At 42.6% G+C, this 24,224-nt stretch overlaps 1 protein-coding gene and 1 pseudogene across 2 annotated transcripts; both read right to left on the bottom strand.

The window, feature by feature from the left end:
- Positions 1-118: 118 nt before the first annotated feature.
- Positions 119-8,798, bottom strand: LOC105492282 (regulation of nuclear pre-mRNA domain-containing protein 1A-like; annotated as a pseudogene).
- Positions 8,799-12,344: 3,546 nt separating this feature from the next.
- On the bottom strand, positions 12,345-23,950 carry LOC105492246 (CTD nuclear envelope phosphatase 1 regulatory subunit 1). Of its 2 annotated transcripts, XM_011759278.3 has the most exons (7): positions 23,829-23,934; positions 23,466-23,516; positions 22,702-22,773; positions 19,738-19,811; positions 16,073-16,182; positions 15,585-15,639; positions 12,345-14,331 (listed from the first exon to the last, which is right to left on the bottom strand). In XM_011759278.3, exons 1-7 carry the CDS (start codon positions 23,851-23,853, stop codon positions 14,290-14,292), a joined length of 429 nt encoding a protein of 142 aa, XP_011757580.1. In that variant the 5' UTR covers positions 23,854-23,934; the 3' UTR covers positions 12,345-14,289. The 2 variants fall into 2 exon arrangements, with proteins under 2 accessions (XP_011757580.1, XP_011757581.1); XM_011759279.3 differs by lacking the exon at positions 23,466-23,516 and having other exon boundaries at positions 23,829-23,950.
- Positions 23,951-24,224: the final 274 nt, after the last annotated feature.

Below are 24,224 nucleotides of genomic sequence, written 5' to 3'. Positions count from 1 at the left end.
AGATGTCCCTGCAAAGGGCAGGTGCATGCGGCTGCCAGTGACATTGGGTAATCGAGATTAGTCTGTCAGGCTCTGGATCAGGGACCTGAATTCTTTGCACACCAGGGAAACTCTGGCTCACTTGCACTTGTATTCTTCCAATTTATGCTTTCTCTGCAAGGGCTTCCATTGGACAATGAAGAAAATCTGCTAACATTCGAGTGAGTTGCTTCCTCTCATCTATTTCTGCTGCCATTCTGCCATTGTAATCTCCTGGCAACATACATGCATTCATCACTTTAGAAAGCCTTTCTCCAGGTTCTTTATTTGCTATTTTATCTAGTAGAGATACTTCTTGGTCTACAGCAGGCAAAAAAGCGATCCTCTAGTGAACTGCTGCATCACCCAAGGCTGCATTTTCTAGATTTTATAATGCTCTCATGAGATTTAGAGTCTGTGGTGGTGGCTCACTTGCAGATCCCAGAGAGGAAAAGTTTTCATTTTCATTCATCTTTATCTGTCTATAAATTTACTTCGTAGGTTTCTTATTGCCTCACAGAGCTTGTTTAATTTGCTCTAATACATTACTTCATTGTTTCTTGTTTGTTTGCTTGTTTGTGGTTTCTTTGAGACAGAGTCTTGCTCTGTTGCCCAGGCTGGAGTACAGTGGTATGATCATGACTCAAAGCCTCAACCTCCTGGGCCCAACTGATCCTCCCACCTCAGCCTCCTGAGTAGCTGGGACCACTGGAGCACACCACCATGCCCAACTGACTTTTTTTTTTTTCTTTTCTATTTTTTTAGAGATGGAGTCTATCTATGTTGTCCTAGCTGGTGTCAAATTTCTGAGTTTGAGTGATCCTCCCACTTTGACCTCCCAAAGTGCTGAGATTACAGGCGTGAGCCACTATGCCTGGCCTCTAAATACATCATTTGCACAAACAGACCTTTCTTCCCAAATAGACAACAGTCTTCTAATGTGCTTCTTTTTTTTTTTTTTTTGTGAGACAGAGTCTCACTGTGTTGCCCAGGCAGGAGTGCAGTGGCTCCATCTCGGCTCACTGCAAGCTCTGCCTCCCGGGTTCACACCATTCTCCTGCCTCAGCCTCCCGAGTAGCTGGGACTACAGGCGCCCACAACCGCGGCCGGCTGATTTTTTTGTATCTTTAGTAGAGACGGGATTTCACCGTGGTCTCGATCTCCTGACCTTGGATCTGCCTGCCTCGGCCTCCCAAAGTGCTGGGATTACAGGCGTGAGCCACCGTGCCCGGCCTCCAATGTGCTTCTTACAACTCTCATCAGTATCACTTGAAACATGCTTAAAAGCCTCTGCTATGACCGGTGCAAATCTTTTGTAAGCTCTGGCCCCTTCCTTTTGCTTTGTATTTTAGTAGAGACAAGGTTTCACCATGTTGCCCAGGTGGTCTCACTGGCAAGGTGAGAAAAGTAAGCCTCCCGTTTGCCTTTGCTCTCTGCAGCTCCAGCTACCACGCGGTGACCATGGGCCCAGGTGCTTGCTGTGGTGAATGAGCCATAGGGACCAGGTCTGCATGCTCTGCTGCGAGTTGCTCAACCCCAACAGCTCCTGCTCCTGCGCCCCTCAGAGAAGACTGACATCCCTCCCACCCCACATTCACACCGTCCCACACTGTGGGGTGACAGGAGGAGAGTTTTGTTGCCCTCTTGCAGCCTCGCCCCCTCACCCCACCCTTTCCACACCCTCAGTACCACCCTGCTTGGTAAGATTTAATCCTAATACATATTACCCTAAATCCCATCTAACTCATCCGAACTTTGGAAAGTGACACACCTTACATGGTTGTGATCAAAACCGGCATTAACTTCTTTTGCTCCAGTGTGCTAAGATATCCTTTTGGTTTTTTTGTTTGTTTGTTTTTGAGACAAGGTCTCACTCTGCCGCCCAGGCTGGAGAGCAGTGGCGCCATCATACTCACGGCAGCCTCGAACTCCTGGGCCCAAGCGATCCTTCCGTCTCAGCCTCTTGAGTAGCTGGGACTACAGGCGCACACCACCATGCCTGGCTAATGTTTTTAAAAATTTTTTGTAGAGATGAGGTCTCTCTGTGCTGCCCAGGCTGGTCTCAAACTCCTGGTCTCAAGCGATCCTCCCGCCTTGGCCTCTCAAAGTGCTCGGATTACGGGCATGAGCCACTGCAACTGGCCAAGGACATTCTATTTACTTAAAAGTCAACAAAACAGCCGGGCGTGGTGTCTGGTCTGGAATTCCTGACTTTAGGTGATCTCCCGCCTTGGGCTCCCAAAGTGCTGGGATTACAGGCATGATCCACTGCACCTGGTCAGTTTGATGGTTTTTGATAAAGCTACATACATAGGCAGCTCATGACCCAGCAATTCGACTCCATGGTATTTCCAAGGAAAGTGATGTATCCATGCAGACTTGTACATCATTATTCATAGAACCTTTATGAATTATAGCCCCAAACTGAAAACAACCCAAATGCCCATCGACCCGTAAATGGATAAACAAAGAAAGGAGCAAATTGCCAACATGTGTGTTAACATAGATAAAATCTCAAAAGCACGTTGACCAAAAAAAAAAAAAAAAAAAAAAATCAAAAGCATGTTGAACAAAAGAAGCCAGAGACAGGATTATTGTACTGCATGATTATACTATGATGTCATTTGCATGAAACTCTAGAAAAGACAAATCTACAGTGATAGAAGCAGGACAGTAGTTTCCCGAGGCCAGGAATTGGGGATGGGACCTGGCAAAGGAAATGTTTAAGAGGATAACAATATTCTGCGTCTTGCTCATGGTGATTGTTACACAGGGGCCACATTTACTAAAATTCACACTGTACAGCTTAAATGGATGCATTTCATTATATGTAAAGTTGTTTTTTCTTTTTCTTTTTTTTGTTTTTGTACCCAGGCTGGAGTGCAGTGGTGCAATCTCCGCTCACTGCAACCTCCACCTCCCGGGTTCAAGTGATTCTCCTGACTCAGTCTCTTGAGTAGCTGGGATTACAGGCGCGTGCCACCATGCCTGGCTAATTTTTCTATTTTTAGTAAAGACGGGGTTTCACCATGTTGGTCAGGCTGGTCTCAAACTCCTGACCTCGTGATTGTGATCCACCTGCCTCGGCCTCCCAAAGTGCTGGGATTACAGGCGTGAGCCACCGCGCCCGGCCTAAAGTTGACTTTTTTTTTTTTTTTGAGACGGGGTCTTGCTCTGTCGCCCAGGCTGGAGTGCAGTGGCGCCATCTCGGCTCACTGCAAGCTCCGCCTCCTGGGTTCACGCCATTCTCCTGCCTCAGCCTCCCCAGTAGCTGGGACTACAGGTGCCTGCCACCATGCCCAGCTAATTTTTTTGTATTTTTAGTAGAGACGGGGTTTCACCATGTTAGCCAGGATGCTCTCGATCTCCTGACCTCGTGATCCGCCCATCTCGGCCTCCCAAAATGCTGGGATTACAGGTGTGAGCCACTGCGCCCGGCCAAATTGATTTTTTTAAAGCCCACAGAGCTGTCTCTGTTTTGATCAGTTCCCCAGATTCATTGTTTTCTCTTTTTTTGAGTTTCGCTCTTGTCACCCAGACTGGAGTGCAATGGTGTGATCTCGGCTCACTGCAACCTCTGCCTCCCGAGTTCAAGCAATTATCCTGCCTCAGCCTCCCGAGCAGCTGAGATTACAGGCATCTGCCACCACGCCCAGCTGAGTTTTGTATTTTTAGTAAATCTGGGGTTTCACCATGTTGACCAAGCTGGTCTTGAACTCCTGACCTCAGGTGATTTGCCTGCCTTAGCCTCCCAAAGTACTGGGATTTGGGATAAGCCACAGTGCCCAGCCTCCAAATTCACTGTTAATTTTAATGGGTTGCACTCCCTATTTGGAGAGTGAGCTTCTTGCTGATGGTCAGTATTTATTTATTATTTATTTTATTTATTTTATTTTTTTGAGAGCAGGTCTCAGTCTGTTGTCCACAGCTCACTGCAGTTTCCTGGACTCAATCAATCTTCCGGCCTCAGTCTCCTGAGTAGCTGGGACTACAGACATGCGCCACAACACTCAGCTAATTTTTTAAATTTTTTGTAGAAATGGGGTCTCACCACATTGCCCAGGCTGGTCTGGAACTCCTGGGCTCAAGCGATTCTCCTGCCTTGGCCTCCCAAAATGCTGGGATTACAGGCGTGAGCCGCTGCGCCCAGCCAGTCACTATTTCTTTTTTTTTTGAGACAGAGTCTCGCTCTGTAGCCCGGGCTGGAGTGCAGTGGCCGGATCTCAGCTCACTGCAAGCTCCGCCTCCCAGGTTTACGCCATTCTCCTGCCTCAGCCACCCGAGTAGCTGGGACTACAGGCGCCCGCCACCTCGCCCGGCTAGTTTTTTGTATTTTTTAGTAGAGACGGGGTTTCACGGTGTTCGCCAGGATGGTCTCGATCTCCTGACCTCGTGATCCACCAGTCTCGGCTTCCCAAAGTGCTGGGATTACAGGCTTGAGCCACCAAGCCCGGCCCAGCCAGTCACTATTTACTGATCCCTCGATATGTGCCAAATGCTGGTCTAAGAGCTTTGCATATATTAAGCTTCTAAATCCACCAACAATACCACACAATGTCAGTAGGCCTATGTTAGAGATGGGAGAACTGAGGCACAGAGAGGGCAAGCCTCTTGCCTAAGAGCACAGCACATGATTCGTAAGTGACACACAGAATTTAACCTACATGGTCAGGCTCCAGAGTTTAGTTTGTAATAACTACAACACGCTGTCTCCTACTGAATTTGCTGATAGATACCTAAGAGCTAGCAAATTGAGGAAATCAAAGTTTTAATTAATAGATAACGCCAGGTAAAAGGAGGAACATAATAAATGACTAAATATGAGAGCAGGGGAAGGGTTCCCAAATTGGTCAGTATGCTTTCTTTTTTTTTTTTTTTTTTTTGTTTTTTTGTTTTTTTGAGACGGAGTCTCGCTTTGTGGTCCAGGCTGGAGTGCAGTGGCCGGATCTCAGCTCACTGCAAGCTCCCCCTCCCGGGTTTACGCCATTCTCCTGCCTCAGCCTCCCGAGTAGCTGGGACTACAGGCACCCGCCACCTCGCCCGGCTAGTTTTTTGTATTTTTTAGTAGAGACGGGGTTTCACCGTGTTAGCCAGGATGGTCTCGATCTCCTGACCTCGTGATCCGCCCATCTCGGCCTCCCAAAGTGCTGGGATTACAGGCTTGAGCCACCGCGCCTGGCCAAGTCAGTATGCTTTCTATACCTGTTTCCCCACTTGTGAAATAAATTACTCCATCTAGCAAACTCACACTTAGGCACCTCACTGAGAAAAAAGTATTTCATGTGCATACACAATTTAAAAAAGTTAAGGGCCAGATGTGGTGCCTCATGCCTCTAATCACAGTACTTGTGGGGCGGAGACAGGAGGACCATTTGAGTCCAGGAGTCGAAGACCAGCCTGGGCAATATAGCAAGACTCAGTCGAAGAGAAGAGGAAGAGAGAGAAGGGAAGGGGAGGGAAGGGGAGGGGAGGGAAGGGGAGGGAAGGGGAGGGGAGGGAAGGGAGTCTGGAAGGAAGGAAGAAATAAAAGAAAGAAGAAAAAGAAGGAAGAAAGAAAGAAGGAAAGAAAGAAAAGAAAAGAAAAAAGAAAAGAAAAGAACAGCAGGTTCTTGCCTTCTCTAGAATCCCAAGCCCTCTATGGGAAGTAAACACTCCAGCCCCTTCTGTTTCTCTTGTTGTTATCTCTGTATTCCCAAATGATAAGCTATCACTCTTTCTAATTTATCAGTATCATGTGTTATCTCTTGACTTGCTGGCCTGATAGGTAAGGACTTAGCTCTCCGAAACTCTCTCCTCCATTTCTCTTTTGCCCAACAAAATTGTACCGGAATTCTCTATTACATCAAATCACACTAAATTTCTAGGACAATGCAAATTTTGCTCACTGCTGAACTAAGAAGCCCACTAAACCACAATTCCTTCCTCTGTTCTTGGAGTTAGTAATTGCCTTTTTTTCTTATCCTGGTTTCCCATCAATTTGTCATTATTTTTTCCCTAATGTCCACCATCTTTGTCTATCGCTGCATATATTTAAACGTACCCATTTTACTGTCTTCCCGATGGTCTCCTTCCTAACCCCGTGCTGTCATCGGGATTGGGTGCTCTCTCTCTTTTTTTTTTTTTTTTTTTTGAGACGGAGTCTCGCTCTGTCGCCCAAGCTGGAGTGCAGTGGCCGGATCTCAGCTCACTGCAAGCTCCGCCTCCCGGGTTCCCGCCATTCTCCTGCCTCAGCCTCCCGAGTAGCTGGGACTACAGGCGCCCGCCACCTCGCCCGGCTAGTTTTTTGTATTTTCTTAGTAGAGACGGGGTTTCACCGTGTTAGCCAGGATGGTCTCGATCTCCTGACCTCATGATCCGCCAACTCGGCCTCCCATAGTGCTGGGATTACAGGCGTGAGCCACCGCGCCCGGCCTGGGTGCTCTCTCTCTAAGGATGCGTTGTGGCTTGCGTGCTGGAGTCCCATTTCCCGTGTGGCTGTTAGCACGTGAAGAGATGGTAGTGATGTTCACCGTGATAATGCTGCTGGTTTATTGTGGAAGCTCTCAGCGGAAGTCACTGTACGTCATTTTGTTATCTCTCTCCTTTTTAAAAAAAATTTCTGTACCCATCCATCCATTAACCGTATGTCATTTATTTGAAAATGTATTCCATATGCATAAATTGAGGTCACATATGTAATCAGATAGAATTCAGAAACAGGGATTTCAGAAACCTAGGTCCTAGGTTGTGAAACTGCTACTATTCAAGTATCCTTTTCTGGATCTCAATTCAAATAACCCAACTCTAAAGGATACGTTTATGAGACAGCTGGAGGAGTTTAAGCAGAATATTTGGTATAAAATTGCTACAAAGTCATTAGCGTTTCAGGTATGATACAGTATTGTGGTTATATGTAAAATTTTTCTTAAGTTTTGGAGATAGTTACTGGAATATTTCTATATCAAGTGATGTCTGTGATTTACTTCAAAATAATCCTTTGTGGGGGTGAGGGAGCAAGTTGAAATAGGGTAGGCTGAGCATCTCAAAACTGAAAATCAAAAATCTGAAAAGCTCCAAAATGCAAAACTTTTTTTTTTTTTTTTTGAGACAGAGTCTCACTCTGTCGCCCGGGCTGGAGTGCAGTGGCGCATCTCAGCTCACTGCAAGCTTCGCCTCCCAGGTTCAAGCAATTCTCCTTCCTCAGCCTCCCAAGTAGCTGGGATTACAGGCACCTTCCACCATGCCCCGCTAATTTTTGTATTTTTAGTAGAGATGGGGTTTCACCATGTTGACCAGGCTGGTCTTGAACTCCTGACCTCAGGCCATCCACTTGCCTCAGCCTCCCAAAGTGCTGGGATTACAGGCATGAGCCACCATGCCCAGCCCCAAATGTTTTGAGTGCTAACCCGACACTTAAAGGAAATGCTTGTTTTGCAGCATTCAGATGAGAGAGTTTTGGAGTTGGAATGCTCCACCTGTAAACATAAAGCAGATATTTCAAAATCTGAAATCTGAAACACTTCTTGTCCTAAGCATTTTGGATAAAGGATTCTTAACCTGTATAAGAAACAAGATTGGCTATGTGTTGATAATTGCTCAAGTTGGGTGATGGGGGTTCATTATATCACTCTGTCTATGTTTACATGTGTTTAAAACGTTCCAGAATAATTTGTTTTTAAATGGTTTTCAGGGTAGATCAGGAAAAAAAAAATAAATCTGATAATTGTAGGAGACAGAATTTAAAACTCATCTTCTAGCAAGGATATATTTCTTTTTAAATTTACTTAATGAACTTACAGTAGACTTAGTTATTTTAGTTTCCCTACTGTTATTTAAATTACAAATCTGAGACTGAAGCGGGACAATGACTTGAGCTCCGGAGTTCGAGACCAGCCTAGGCAACATAGTGAGACTATGTTGCTACAAAAAATCAAAAAGTTAGCTAGGAATGGTAAGAGCCTGTAATCTCAGCACTTTGGGAGGCTGAGGTGTGAGGATTGCTTGAACCCAGGAGTTGGAGGCTGCAGTAAGCCATGATTGTGTCACTGCATGCCAGCCTGGGTGACAGAGCAAGACCCCAACTGCAAAAAGAAATAAAATTTATATTTTAGTGTATTTGTGTATTTATGTACAAACTCAATTTCAATACCAAAGTCAAGATTCATCCATTTGTTCAACAACAATTGAGCATCTTCCATAGATGCCAGCACTCTTGGGTACTCAAGGTACACCTATAACAAGGACTCAGAATAGCGACTCAAAAATTAGTTTGTAGTAAAAAAAAAAAAGCTGGAAAGTTATCTTTTACATACATTATTTCATTTCATCCTTCTAGCTATTCTGCAAGATAGCTATCTAATAGGCCTAAATGAAATTAAGGTTCAGAGAGAATAAGTCACTTGCCGCACTGGCTAATGGAGGAAATGGGACTGTAATCCACGTTGATCTGCCAAGTCTGGATCCTTCCACTGCACATGGCCCTGAGCTCTCTCACCTGCCAGATGGCTTGAGGCTTGATGGAAGCACTCTCATCCATTAGTTCAACTCTCCACAGCATGCTCCTGGAACACAACTGCTGTGTACTACTCTAGCAGTCAGGCAAGCAAGAGAAACTGACTTTGAGTAAACTGAAAACCAATTATTTAAAGGATATTGGGTATTTCAGGGTTTTGGAGTGGTCTAGAGAGACTGGTTCAAGGCTAAAGTTCCAGAAGAAAAAAATGCCCAAACCCATCTTACGGAACTGGTCGGATGAGGAAACTGATGCCACCTACACTGAGCGCCAATGAGTACTCTGCCATGGAAACACAGCTTTACTACCTCCACCCATGCCTGGGTCCCAAATGCGGGAGTCCAGAGTTTTCTGGGTTGTCCTGAGAGAGGATGAACTGACATAGCCAGCATTCCCCAAATCTAGCACGGGTGCTCAGAGGGAGCTGGGCAGGGCAACCACTCTGTGATTCTCTCTGTGGGATGTTCAATACATTTGCATGCCTCTTCTCCAATTAAAGAAGAGGAACTGTACAGACAGAAACCACAACAAACACCCTCCATCCCTCAAAGAATGTGAACAAGTCTTTGGTGAAATGGCAGAAAAGCAGGCAGTTTAACAGGTTTATCTACTGCAGGGCCACTCGGGACATTCATTCATTCATTCATTCATTCATTCATTCATTCATTCATTCATTTGGGGCAGAGTGTCATGCTGTCGCTCAGGCGGGAATACAGTGGTGCAATCATAGCTCACTGCAGCCCCGGTCTCCGGAGTTCAAACGATCTGCCTGCCTTGGCTTCCCAAGCAGCTGGGATTACAGGCGTGAGCCATCGTGTCCAGCCAACATGGAGCTTTTAATATGCTTTACAGCATGAGCAATCTCCAGAAGGAAGATGTAGTAGTTCCCAAATATTGGTGATCATGGAACTTTTATTTCTGTAACAGGCTAAATCCATATGATGGAAAAAGTGGTGCTGGTGGTAGGCTTTATGCTTAATTGCTTCTCCTGCCCTCTGCTAAGTCCTATTCATTTGACATTAAAAAAGATTTTTTTTTTCCTTTTCTTTGAGACAGTTTTACTCTTGTTGCCCAGGCTAGAGTCCAATGGCGTGATCTCGGCTCACTGCAACCTCTTCCTCCCAAGTTCAAGAGATTCTCTTGCCTCAGCCTCCCGAGTAGCTGGGATTATAGGCATTAGCCACCATGCCAGGCTAATTTTTTTATTTTAGTTGAGACGGGGTTTCGCCATGTTGGTCAGGCTGGTCTCAAACTCCTGACCTCAGGTGATCCACCTGCCTCAGCCTCCCAAAGTGCCGGGATTACAGGCATGAGCCACCACGCCCAGCCTGTTTTTTTAATATTAAAAAAATTCCCCACTTGCCAAAGCTGACCTATCATTTGCCTTCTAAGAGGTTTTTGGGTAAGCCCAGGCACAGATTTTTTTTTTTTTTTTAAGGTTTTATTTCCGATTCCACTCCCTGAACTCTAGTTCTGGGGCCCACATATCTCATCTGAGCTATAGCAGCCAATCCCAGCTGGCCTCCCAGGTCCTGCCCTATCAGTCATCACAAATGCAAATCCAGTTGTCACTTCCTTAACTGAAAACACTTTGATGGCTTCCCATTGCCCTCATGAAATACCATGTTCTGGTTCCTACTTCCTTCCCGTTTTCTCTCGTCACAGCCCCCTCCCCGGCAAAACTTCTCCCCCTACTGGCAACACACACCAGATGTTTGCTAATCACCTACTTTGGAAAGGCTGGTCTGGCTGGGTCCTCTTCCCATGGACTCCTGTAGCATCCTGCATTTTTACTTTTCATAGCACTTAAACCGCATGGTAACTGCTTGACCACTTGACCACTGGTCTGTACTCCCCACCAGATAACAAGTTCTGAGGTTCTGACAGGGCAGAAATTCATTTTCCTTTTTTTTTTTTTTTCTTTTTGAGACAGTCTTGTTCTGTCACCCTGGCTGGAGTCCTAGTCACACAAGTCATAGCTCACTGCAGCCTTGAACTCCTAGGCTCAGGCAATCCTCCCACCTTAGCCTACTGAGTAGCTGAGACTGTGGGTGTGTGCTATGCCCAGCTAATTTTCTCACACATTAATAACCCAGCAAAACACTTGCCATGTAAAAGGGAGTCTATAAAGTGATGACACACTTTAAAATAGGGTAACAAATATCCTTTTATTTTTCTCTGTCTCTCATACAGTCAGACTGGCATAGCAGGTTTCAGTGGTACACTAAAAACATCAGATTTTTAACGTGTTCCATGATGAAGCAGACAAGACGCACTTCCTATCTTTGGTGGGAAAAAAAGAAATTATACTTACCCTTTGTAAAAGCATAAAGTTTAGAGTCTGAAGAGTAAGACTCAAATTTCTATGGTTTCAACAGGACAGGGAGCGAGAGACACCTCAGTTGCTGAGGGCAGGGCATTTGTCAGAAGGATTGTTAAATCTTTATAAAATGCCAGTCAAGATGGCTAGTTCTAAATGAAAAAAGAGCGTCTCAAAAAGCAGCACTAGCAGATAGTCATGAGCTTGAATGTTTTCAGAGAGGTTCCTCAGGAAGAGGAAAACACCGAACACCATTTTCTGAGTAAGGCCAAATATCCTCTCTTTGCCTTTAGTCGTTTTCAGGAGTTTGCTTGGTTCAAAAGATTAGGTGAAATTTCCTCATGGTTATCTCAACTAAGATGTTGACTTTGGGCAAAGTTGTAACAGTCAGGGTTTTTTTTTCCCCTTAAAGATTTGGGTTAACACACTTACTGAGGATTGACTCTGTAGCTAGGCACTATTTAAGTGCTTTACATGAATTAACACTTTAAGACTTGAAATAAGCCTGGAAGATTAGCATTATGCCTGTATCCTATATATTATCTCAATATACCAAAGAAACTGGCATTATGCCCATTTAATAAACGAGGAAACTAAGGTTGCATAATTTAGCTAGAGTTACAAAACTACCAAGTAGCAGATCTGAGATTCAAATCCAGGCAGTTTGGCTTAACAGTCTACATTCTTAACAGTAATATTATAATGGCTCTTGAATAAATTCACTTCACACACATATGTAAAGATCCATTCAATCTGAGTCAGAGATTTGGATTTTGGTGCTGGCTCTGTCTTTAGTTAAGTTGTGGGGATTTTGTATAGAGACTTCGCAAATCTGAGACTGTCTACCCCACCTGTAAAATTAGATGATTGGATTCTATCAGTGACCTCCTAACAACGTGCGAGAAGGGATGAGAAGGTAGAGGTGGTGGTTAGACACTAACGTCACAAGGATCCTTGGACCATTCCAAATGAAGAAGACTCTTTAGGAAAATGAGTTGTTCTGCTAGAAGTTAAGGTATGAAAAGTCTCTGGACTATAACAGATTGTTTTCTTTTGAAGCCCGTGGAATCCAAGTAATGTGGCATCTGAAGTTCCCTCCAAGTGCATGCAAAGACACAAGTGGGTTTTCCTAGAGGAGTCGTCAAGTCTTTTATTAAATCCTCAAAGGAATTCATGACTCCAAAAAAGATGAAGGGCCTATAACATACTTCTTCGGCTTTATGCTCTTGGAGGAAACTGGCAATCCAAGTTTGTAAAGAGCAATATGACAAAACCTGTATTTCCTATTAACAGCCAAGTGTTATTAGACTATGATAAATAAGACATATCAAAAGTAATCATAACCTAATAAACTGGGTAGCTACACGTGCTACTTAAAATTTGCTGTCTTGGACACAGAGCTAAAGTAAAATGTCTCATCTGGGACTAGCTTATATCTGATACAGACAATATGTTTTAACATTTTTTTCAGAGTTACAAACTTACAATAAACCAAATAAAAAGTCCAATCACGAGTTATATATAAAGTATTTATTTTTTATGCACATATTTACCTACAAAATTTACAGAAAATAAAACAAAGCAGAATATATAGAATACCCTCTTAAGACTTCTTAGGAGCAGAGGGTTTTATTGCTGCAGTTCAAAGAATAAAATTTTATACATGTGAAAGCTAAGATGAACACATTTAAGTTAAATGGCAGCCTTGTTAAAAAGTTTTTTATCCTGTTATTGAATTTTCAGCTTTATGTTAAATGAAATTTAAAAGATTGCTCATGAAATAATTTAAACCTTTTCAAAATCTAATAAACAGGTAAAAGGCACCTCCAGTACTTTAAAATATTTACAGCAATCCCAATAGTTTAATTTTAAGGGCTATTATAGTACATGTGGCTATTATGCATACACAGTATGTCATTAACACTCTCTAAACAGTGAGAATTGTAGACTCTAGTTTGTGGCACCGCTCCCAAGTTATTCTGGTGAAGGTGTAGGATGATCAATTATACCTGTGCAACACTAGTGTCACAGCTTGTCTACCACAGCGTAAAATCCAGTTATCTAAAACAGTGACTATCAAATTCCCAGACAATACATAATTTATCAGTAGACTTGTATATTCACAAGCCTTTAGGGTATTTTAAAAATTATTAAAGAGGCCAGGCACGGTGGCTCATGCCTGTAATCCCAGCATTTTGGGAGGTCGAGGCAGGAGGATCACGAGGTCAGGAGATCGAGACCATCCTGGCCAACATGGTGAAACCCTGTCTCTACTAAAAATACAAAAAAAAATTAGCCGGGCATGGTGGCATGTGCCTGTAGTCCCAGCTACTCGGGAGGCTGAAGCAGGAGAATCGCTTGAATCCAGGAGGCAGAGGTTGCAGAGAGCCAAGATCGTGCCACTGCACTCTAGCCTGGCGACAGAGCGAGACTCCATAAAAAAAAAAAAAAAAAAAAAAAAAAATTATTAAAGCAATATAAAGGATATTTAGCATTTAAATGAAAACAGGCCGGGCGCGGTGGCTCAAGCCTGTAATCCCAGCACTTTGGGAGGCCGAGACGGGCGGATCACAAGGTCAGGAGATCGATACCATCCTGGCTAACACGGTGAAACCCCGTCTCTACTAAAAAATACAAAAAACTAGCCAGGCGCGGTGGTGGGCGCCTGTAGTTCCAGCTACTCGGGAGGCTGAGGCAGGAGAATGGCGTGAACCCGGGAGGCGGAGCTTGCAGTGAGCTGAGATCCAGCCACTGCACTCCAGCCTGGGCGACAGAGCCAGACTCCGTCTCAAAAAAAAAAAAAACCAAAAAAAAAAAAAAAAAGAAAACAATAAACTAAAAATAAAACCACAATAGTTGGAGTTCAATATCTGGCTTAACAAAAAGTGTTTCTCAAAACATCTATAATTTCTTACAACATAATGGAGAGTTTTCCTCAGTCTAAGCTGAATCCAATGTTTTTCCTGCAGTATGATTAGAAGTGTAAGAATGAAAGGCACACATAATAGCCAGTTTTAAAGAGCTGTGGGGATGGCAAGCAGATGTTCCTGAAATACCGGTGCAGGAGAACAAAGTCCACACAACGTTTTCCTCTTTGTTTAACATTGGCATTGATCTGCTATTTACAGTAGTTTGCAAAAAATACATTATAAAAACTGAATGAGGTTCTGTTTCTAAGTTTAACTTAGTAACATACATACATACTTCATCTGCAAAAATCTTTGCAGGATCTGAAGTACTAAAGTGACACTAATACTGAAACACAGGTAATCAAAAGTACCAAAGCACTGATAATGAGTCACCATCATCAAGATAATCCAGGTAAATATTGCACACTTCTTGTCAGTTGCTGCTATGACCTTTACATATCCAACCGCAAAAGGAATCCTTTATGGCTTTTTGCTGTATCACTTATTTGAAGAAAGGCTATTTTAAGTCCCATAACAATGAGTGAAGATTGTCATTGAACATGAGGCCTAGGTTTCAAAATTAGTTTTCCTGTCTGCAAAAATGAAAAGATAAAATTTTTTCAATACACAGTTCTAGTAAAAATAACATTGCTTATTTATAAACCTTAAATGGTATGTGCAAGGAATAAGAACGCTTCTCTATAGTCAAGACTAAACAATTAATAGTTATGCTTTCAATGCTTCCTTTGTGTGGAGTTTCCTTCTGAGCTCTTTATTTTAAAATACTACATACATCTTTTTTTCTCCTCTTTTCATTTTTTGTAGAGACGGAGTCTTGCTATGTTGCCCAGGTTCATCTCAAACTCCTGGACTCAAGCAATCCTCCCGCCTTGGCCTCCCAAAGTGCTGGGATTACAAGCATGAACCACCATGCCTGGCCTCTTTATTCTAATTTCTGTAATGAATACGTATTACTTGTTTAATGACTTTTTAAATTGAAGGCTAAGACACTTTTATAAATAAAATAAGCAAATCAAAATAGAAGCTACCTACCAAAATTGTGCAACACCCTTATTATACACTGGTACATGATAGTTTTTAATTTACTTAAAGACAGGGTCTCACTGTCGTCCAGGCTAGACTGCAGTGGTATGATCACAGCTCACTGCAGCCTCAAACTCCTGGGCTCAAGCAATTCTCCTGCCTCAGCCTCCCAAGCAGCTGGGAAATACAGGTGTGCGCCACCCGCCTGGCTAATTTTTACATTTTTTGTAGAGATGGGGTCTTGCTAATGTTGCCCAGGCTGGTCTCAAACTCCTGGACTCAAGAGATCCTTCTGCCTCAGCTTCCCAAAATGCTGGGATTAGAGGCATGAGCCACCATGCCCAGTCTCCCATCATCTACTTTTAAAAACACAATAGGTTCATATGTCCATAGTCCACAAATTAATCTATGACTCTATTTACAAATAACATATATAGCATATCACTTGATAAATAACAGTAGTTTACAAAACCAGTATCTGCTGAGCCATTTTTGGTCAATAACAAACAACCACTGTACTTCACTGACTCTAAGATGCATCAGTTATAAGATGCATCATGATTTTATGCCATTAAGAAATATTGTCAACTCTCCCAATTTGTCAGATCTCACTGATTGTAAGATAGATCTCAATGTCAAAGATGTTCAATGTAAAAGATTCTTAAAATCAATGCTCTAAGTATATTCTCATTATTCATTCCACAGAGAAAATTTATTGCTAATAAAACATCTACCTTTCTAAAGCCAAAAATTTCAGTGTTTTCATGCAGGTTTATAATTTTCTAACCAAAAAAATACTTACATCATCACAAGACATATTGTATTCTGCTAATACCGTCCGACATCGAGCAGCTATACTGAATACATGTGGTCAAAGGAAAATTTCTCATTTCTCATTTCAAGAGTAAGCATTATGTTTTTGTTGTTGTTTTTTTTACAGAGTCTTCCTCTGTAGCCCAGGCTGGAATGCAGTGGCATGATTTCAGCTCACTGCAACCTCTGCCTCCCGGGTTCAAGCGATTCTCCCACCTCAGCCTCCCAAGTAACTGGGACTACAGGCACAGACCACCATGCCTGGCTAATTATTTGTATTTTAGTAGAGATGTGGCTTCACCATGTTGCCCAGGCTGGTCTCGAACTCCTGAGCTCAGGAAATCCGCCCACCTAGGCCTCCCAAAGCGCTGGGATTACAGGCATGAGCCACCGCGCCCAGCAAGAGTAAGCTTTTAATCATTACCTACATCAAGAAAGCACTTCAGAGAATGAAACTTAATCCTTGGTAAAGGATACATTGATGGTGCAACTACTCTCTTGTGTATTCCAGCAAAGAACAAGCCTATTAGAGTGATACAGCTAATGGTGAAAAATGGGTGATTCCATAATGATGTGAAGAAGGACACCTGTAAGAGTTGAAAATATAAAAATGTTAAAAATCTTGGGATGGCTGATTCCTACCTCCCCATTTGTACGTAAATATATATAATTTTTTTTATCATCTAAACTATGAGGATTTGAAGACTTCTAATAATCTTAGTTCTCTGTATTGCTGTGTTGTAAAAATAAAAATGTATAGGCTTTCTATCTTCTATAAAGATAAATATAGCAGTATTCCCCCCATCCATTTCAAATACTTGAACTATTACAAATTCATTCCTATAATCAAAAAACAACCCTATCAAAAATATTTACTGAACTCTGCATTGAACGAGTGAAGGTGAGGCCTCTGGTCTCAATGAAAACACAAATCAAACATGATTTAGTTACCTTCCCTGTTTTTTTTTTTTTTAGAGACAGAGTTTCACTCTTGTCACCCAGGCTGGAGTGCAATAACACGTTCTCAGGTTACTGCAACCTCTACCTCAACCTCCACCTCCAGGATTCAAGCAATTCTCCTGCCTCAGCCTCCCAAGTAGCTGGGATTACAGGCACCCACCACCACGCCTGGCTAATTTTTGTATTTTTAGTAGAGATAGGGTTTCACCATATTGGCCAGGCTGGTCTTGAACTCTTGACCTCAGGTGATCCGCCCACTTCAGCCTCCCAAAGTGCTGGGATTACAGGCATGAACCACCACGCCCGGCCTACTTTCGCTGTTATAAAGCTTCCTTAGAAGAGTTGAGCAAACTGCCATTCATAACCTGGTCCCAGTCTAATTTTCATCTCCTGCCATATTTCCACACATACGCTGCCTTGTTCACTTCTCTCCCTCCACCTGGCTAACTCTTACATAACCTCATAACACTCAATTCCAGCATCACCCCTTCCTCCCTGCAGAGGCAAAAAAACAAATTTGGTTTTGAAGCTACTGAGATCTAAATGACCACAGGACATTCAAGAAGGGAAAAACGATTAGTAGCTATCCATAAAGAACTAAAATGAAAGAGAGAAAGGGCTGATTTCAGATCTGGATATATCGAATGACAGCAGAAAACAGGACAATCCACAAGTCTAAGAATATGTAGAGGGCCAAAGGTCCAGGATCCATGACTGGAACAAGAGTAGGCACCGAAATGGAAATGTCGACTGGAGACACAGAGAAGACAAGCATTTAGAGCCTCTGTAGAAAGAAATCAAGTGAATTAGTAACTAGATGGGAGCAAGAGAATCAAGTTCCACACACCCCACTCGACTCTCACAGCAGGAGATGCGCAGGTACGCGTTTTAAGACAGAAGCGCCAGGTATCAGATGGCCCAGCATGGTACTGGTTACAGAAGTTTGTCAGATGAAGAAATGAGAGTCTGAAAATACCAGGAAAGAAGCTGCCAGAAAGATGATGACCCAAGGAAAAGTTAATATTCCAGAAGAATGTCTTCTTCAAACCTCCGAGGACAGTTTTTCACAAGCCAGCTCTGTTGTGTGTAGCTTGCACCAGGTTAGCATATACAATGCTTTATGTCTTCATTTTAATTAGGCCATCAGTTTCAGCCTTCCTCCCTCCGTGGCAACATTCCAGTGCATCGAAACAGTGGTTCTCTCCAGGCCAGGCAGTCAGGTACTTCCTGTCTGCCATATTCTTTCTCTCCCTAAGTTCTTCCAGCTAGCCACTGGCTCCTGAGTTTGCAACTCTTGCTACAAATACAATTGCTGGTTAAAACTCCTGTCAGGTTTGGGGTTATTAAATACTGAAATATAAAGAGCCAACCCTTAGGCGAATAGTTATATTCTCACCTAATTTAGAAAATTATATTAACTACATAGTTTTGGGCCTATTTCAAATTACATTTAATTTTGTGTTTTATTAAGATCTCAACTAGCTGAAATCAGCTTATATTTTTCCCAATTAGAAGTCAGACTCATTTCCCAAGATGGATCTTTTTCAATCTTCTTGCCAGCCTCCTTCCACTCTTCCCCTAAAGATGACTACCAAATGCAGCCTTAAGATCAGATTTTTATAAATGAACACACAAGAGAGTTTCCTGTCTGCCATAAAAATCCTCTATTAACATAAAATTCCATCACCAATTTCCCCTTGCCACCTATCCTTTTATATATCTCCACCTCAGCAGATAAAGTTAGGGAGACTATGTGGGAAATAAACCTCTCTGGCTGTCTGAATTGCCATAGAGACTGATGACAAAAGCCTTCTCTTAGGTTTTTCTTCTGTAAAACAAATACAAACAGAGCTACTGAAAGTACTACTTGGTTAATTGCAGCTTAAAGTGGGGAGGGGATTTTTAAGATTTGTGAAAATTACATCATTACTCCCTAAATAAAACTGCACTGGGGGAAAGAAACTTCACTGAAAAATTGGAGACTAACTACTTCCCTAATAAAAAAAAGCCCTTAGTTTGAAATTAAGGCACAAGTTAGTAGAAAGAGGTGGAAATGTGAGAAACATGCTATCAGCTTTCATCAAAGGATGCTTCAAGGAATAACATTATGAAATCAGTTATTGCATTTGGTATAGGGATATTTTTGCACAGTGCCCAATGGGAGATTCCTCAGTGTTTCCTATATTAAACTTCAGGCAAGAAATTTTTTTTCAGAGAGAAATGTTGGGAAAGAAAAGCTTTGCTAGCCCAAGGAACTGATATATGTGTTATCTTACAGACAATGAAAATCACAGAATTAACTGTGACTTCACTGATTAGGTAACTCAGAGACTAATTTATAATCCAATTTTGGCAACTGTGTTGGGCTACATGGCCTATACATCAGTGAGCTGGTTTCCTTTCTGGTTTTGACCTCATGGTCCAACTTGTTTTTATCTAGTCCTGACTTTTTATTATACTTGTATTTTGCTATTTTATCATATGTTTCCCATAAAGTCATCTCCAGTGAGATAACTCATTGAAGAAAATGTTTTTCTCTCCCTCTTTTTTTCTGAGACAGGGTATCGCTCTGGCACACAGGCTGGAGTGTAGTGGCACAATCATAGCTCACTGCAGTCTCGATCTCCTGAGCTCAAGTGATCCTCCTACTTCAGCCTCCAAAGTAGCTGGGTACAGCATGCACCACTACACCTGGCTGATTTTTAAATTTTTTGTAGAGATGGGGTCTTGCTAGATTACATTGCCCAGGCTGGTCTTGAACTCCTGCCTTGGCATCCCAAAGTGTTGGGATTCCAGGTGTGAGCCACCATGCCTGGCCTATTTTAGAACTTTTAAAAGCTGGCACTGATGACACTCAATGAACAAAGCAGAATGAAGAGAATACTCACACTGAAGTAAAAATGAGAGATATATAAAAAATGTACAAATGATAAATTCAGAAGTGAATGACAAATAACAACTAAATGTCTAAGAAATAATCGCATCTCTTAGACCTTTTCCCTGTAAAGACACTTAATTCACAACAGCCAGCCAAAATCTTCCTTGAGCAAATTAATAAAAGGCATATTTTTAATACGACAATATCACTAGTAGTAGTGTTTGAATACTTTATCATTAACAAAGCACTACAATATCCATTATCTCATTTAATTATGCTAATGATTTTAAAACAAAACTTCTACCTTTTGTGTCTCAGGGTCTATTAACCAGTTCCAGGCACCAGTAGCTGTACAGACAGATACCACTATAAGAAGCACTGATGAAAGATAAACACGAAATTAGTAAGCAAATACATACTTAATATGTGATACTATCACCAGAAGTTCCTACTAAATGACAACCAAAGAATATAGCACTTTATTAAATGGAAAATGCACTAACTAGACTCAGGAATTAGGAGGCTTGCCATATGGCTTCCAGGAATTCTCTTAAACATTGTGAACCTTAGTAATTAAGGATACTGTTTCTCTTATGATTTGGTCAGAACTTATGAAGATCAATGAAATAAAAAGCAATTCGATGGTGACACTTCAGTAGAAGAGTCTATGCTATGTAATGTTCACTGTGCTTAGTGAAGATTTTACAGATCTTGTAAACTCAAATTAAAAAAACAACAAACTCATTTTCTACTGTAAAGAAACCATCAAAGACTCCTTTTTGAATGTACTGAGAAGACTGACTAAAGGATTTTGCTTTGCAGATGACTGCCATGGTTACATTAAAGTCAGTGCAAGAAGTATGGAGCACACCAGTTAGTATCGGATTTTCTTTAAGGGACTTAAAGGTAGGGTAGAAATTCTGCCAGTAAAACTAAGAAAAGGTCTTTCTCTCCACTGAGCTAGCATGATTTTAGAAATTCTAAATAAATTGTAAGTAAAACTTAAGAATGGTATTAGTAAAAAATAATAAAGGGGCATCAAGACCCAGTTAATATTCTGGAGATGATGACCGTTGCCTGTCTTTCAGTTAGGACGCATACATTTTTCAAATGTGGAAATCCAGTTTCCAAGAGCAACAGAAATATAGCAAATATAGAAAAACAGGATCAAAATATCAAAACTATGTTCTGAACTCAGAATAGACTTAACTCAATTTCTTACAATTCTGTATTTGCAGAAATACACACACTATATTACACATGTATGTTTTAAAAAAAATAAGCAAAAGCAAAATCAATACACTAGAAAGGACCTCATACACATGCTTTATTTGGCTGGTTCATTAACCAAGTAAGTGCTAAGACCATGAGTCAGAGAAAAAGTAAGTATATTTATATCACCTTTTATAAGATAGGGCAGTATCATATACATTTTAAAAGATATTCAATTAACAGTGAAACATAGGTTTTGGGGATAATTCCTAGGTAAACCAGAGAACCTAGGAAAATCATTACCTGTAAATTCTGACCAACCAGAATTCTCACAGCATACTAATAAAACTTTGCAAATAGATTTAATAACAATTACACAAAAAATCTTGCCAGATCCTTAGCTTCAATAGTACTTTTTTGGTCCAGCAAACCGATTTACGCTTTGAAATAAAGTAAATCCTCAATGTGTGCTACTACACTTCCTTCTTGATAGGAATTAAATTTAAATAATGACCATCCAAGAAATTAAAACTATTTGGCCCGGTGTGGTGGCTCACACCTGTAATCCTAGCACTTTGGGAAGCCTCACCTGTGGTGAGGAGTTTGAGACCAGCCTGGCCAAAATGGAGAAACCTCATCTCCACTAAAAATATACAAAAAAATTAGCTGCACGTGGTGGCGGGCACCTGTAATCTCAGCTACTAGGGAGGATGAGGCAGGAGAATCACTTGAACCCGGGAGGCAGAGGTTGCGGTGAGCCGAGATGGCGCCACTGCACTCGAGCCTGGGCAACAGAACGAGACTTCATTCCAAAAAACAAACCAAAACTATTCCAAACACATACTAACAAAGCATTTTGTTTGATGATCTCATGGCTCCTATATTTGTCCACACTTCCTATGTATTTCCATGGGCAAGTAATCACTGTTCAAATTATATTTTGTAGCACTCATGATACTTATGAATAGATACTAATAATGTGAATTTCTTTTCTAGGTCAGACTTCAAAGCAGCAGTTATGCTTTGTTAAAAATCAACTAAGGGTAATTTTGTAACTTTTCCAAGTATACATTAAATAACATGACTTTACTTTTTTTTTTAAAAAAACACGGGGTCTCCCTCTGTTCCCTAAGCTGGAGTGCAGTGAACATAGCTCACTTAGCGCACTACACAGCTTACTACAGCCTCAACCTCCTGGGGATCAAGTGATCCTCCCAAGTTGCTAGGACCTCGGGGTGTGCCACCATGCCTGGCTAAATTTTTTTTTTTTTTTTTGAGTAGAGATGGGGTCTCTCCATGTTACCCAGGCTGATCTCAAACTCCCATGCTCAAGCAATCCTCCCGCCTCGGCCTCCCAAAGCACTGGAATTTTTATGCACGTGACTCACTGCGCCCTGCCAATATGATTCTTCTTACTAAAATTTTATTCCAATAGTTTGTAGGCAAATTATAAAACTGCCAAACGGGCTAGTGAAATTTTTATTAGGTATGTCTTTATCAAAGTTGTAATAGTTAATTTAAAAATTTAAATATTTTTATTATTTATTTATTGAGACTGGGTTTTGCTCTTGTCGCCCAGGCTGGAGTGCAATGGCGCAATCTCGGCCCACTGCAATCTCTGCCTCCCGGGTTCAACCGATTCTCCCACCTCAGCCTCCCGAGTAGCTGCGATCACAGGCGGCACCACCATGACCGGCTTATTTTGTATTTTCAGTAGAGACGAGGTTTCACCGTGTTGGCCAGGCTAGTCTTGAACTTCTGACCTCAGGTGATCCGCCTGCCTGGGCTTCCCAAAGTGCTGGGATTATAGGCGTGAGCTACAGCGCCTGGCCAAAAATATTTTTTTCAATGCAAAAACAAAAACAACCACACGACATAGACTGTTCTTTTGAGAAGGCCAGTTACAATTTCCTTTTCTTAAAAATTTCTTCATAAGGCATTGTTCACAATGTTAAATAAATTTACGCAAACATTTTACATAAAAGCAAATCATTCCTACATAAGGATAAAATTATCAACTGTTAGTTTTCCCTTAAAATAACATTCAGGAACTTACTTCTCCAACGACCAGTAGCAGGTTGCAAACAATGAATATATTCAGTAAGTCTCCTCTCAAAAGCCTTGAGATCTAGGTAGAAAGATGTCAATTTTCCAATTAGCCACTCTTACTCGTCTGACGAAATGTCACAGAGTATTTACCTAACATTAAGACGACACGTGAGACACTCTTAACTGCTTCAGGTCTTACACACTAACTTCCATGTATCACTGCACTGTTTATTTCATTTACTATGACAGCTTTTTAAGCACTTGACAAAAACATTAGAGTTCTTTAATTCCAATTTCTCATATAAGAAAACTTACTGATTCACTTTTAGAAGCTTCATAAAAATGGTATGGGGAGAAATTAAGCAGCTGCCTCAGCCAGCGCCAAAAGCGAACAATTTCAGGGTTGCAAATAAAATTAAAATCCAGTTTTAGCTCTCCGGGAACCAAGAACTTCCTATTAGAACCACGTAGTGCCTAACATCAAAGTCTTCGAGGTCTACCTGACTACAATTACCCGCCTGCTGTTTCCAGCTCTTATATTTAATTAATGGCTACGCTGTCTGGCCTTACTAGACTTCTTGACACTGATAGCCGGTGGGTGTGGAAAGACATTCCCCTTGCCCCCTCCGAAGGGGGTACAGGTGATCTTCGTGGCGCCCAGGCAGCGCCTAGTTCTAGAAGACAGGGGCGTCTAAGCTGCTCCGAGTGGTGGGGTATCCTTTCCGCAGTGGTGTGCTTTAAACTTTAAAACACCGAGCGGCACTTCCTAACCTTGGCAGTTACCGGAAACCACCGTAGGAATCAGGGATACAACTCGCGGGGCTGTGAGAATGAAATGAAATGAATTAGCAGGCTGCAATGCACGGAGTGCAAGTGTCTGCCAATGAATAGAAAATAAAAATAGTAGCTGGCGAGGAGCTCAAAACCCTCTAGGCTTGTGGGGACAGAGGGAGCTGAGGCGCCGCCCCCCGCGTCCGGCCAGGTACGGCTGCCTCCGCGCCCCCAAGCTCCGGGCCCCGAGCTCCATCCTCTGCGGCCTCCTCCCCGGGCGGGGGTCTTCACGACGCCGGCCCCTCCGGAGCGCCGCCAGCTTCTGAGAGGAGACGTGGGACGGGCCCGGGCGGCCCACCCTACCTTCCGCCTGCTCCAGCGAGTTCATGTCTGGCGGCAGCTCAGCTCACCGCCGCTGCCCCGTCCGCATCGCAGCTTCCGCGGCCCCCGCCCGGCCCGCAGCGCCAACTCCCACCTCTAACCGCTCCCCGCTGCCCCTCCCCGTCGCACCGCCCCTTGACTATACCCGCTACGCTCATTGGGTTCCTCTAGTAGACCGCCAACTAAGACGGCTTTCTATTGGCTATCTCTTGCACCAGCCTCGGAGCTTAGCGTTGGACGGCCAGCCGGAGGGACCAAGAACTGCCTGCGGCCAGGCTGGCGTAACGCTGGCGCCGCCTCCTGCCCCGGGGAGGAACTGCAGCCCTCCGGAGCCAGATCGTTCATTCATTTATTCCCCGTTCGCCGCTTGGTTCCTTC

The sequence above is a fragment of the Macaca nemestrina genome, chromosome 18 (genome assembly GCF_043159975.1).
Source record: "Macaca nemestrina isolate mMacNem1 chromosome 18, mMacNem.hap1, whole genome shotgun sequence".
Lineage (NCBI taxonomy): Eukaryota > Metazoa > Chordata > Mammalia > Primates > Cercopithecidae > Macaca > Macaca nemestrina.
Note: the sequence above shows the minus strand (reverse complement) of the source record. Positions and strands in the feature narration are given on the sequence as shown.

Coding starts and splice junctions, on each gene's coding strand:
- LOC105492246 (XM_011759278.3), bottom strand. CDS start 23,853: ATGAACTCGCTGGAGCAGGCGGAAG. Junction 15,640..16,072: donor AGAGTAGTTGCACCATCAAT/GTATCCTTTACC, acceptor ACATGTATTCAG/TATAGCTGCTCGATGTCGGA. Junction 14,332..15,584: donor ACAATATGTCTTGTGATGAT/GTAAGTATTTTT, acceptor TCATTTTTGCAG/ACAGGAAAACTAATTTTGAA.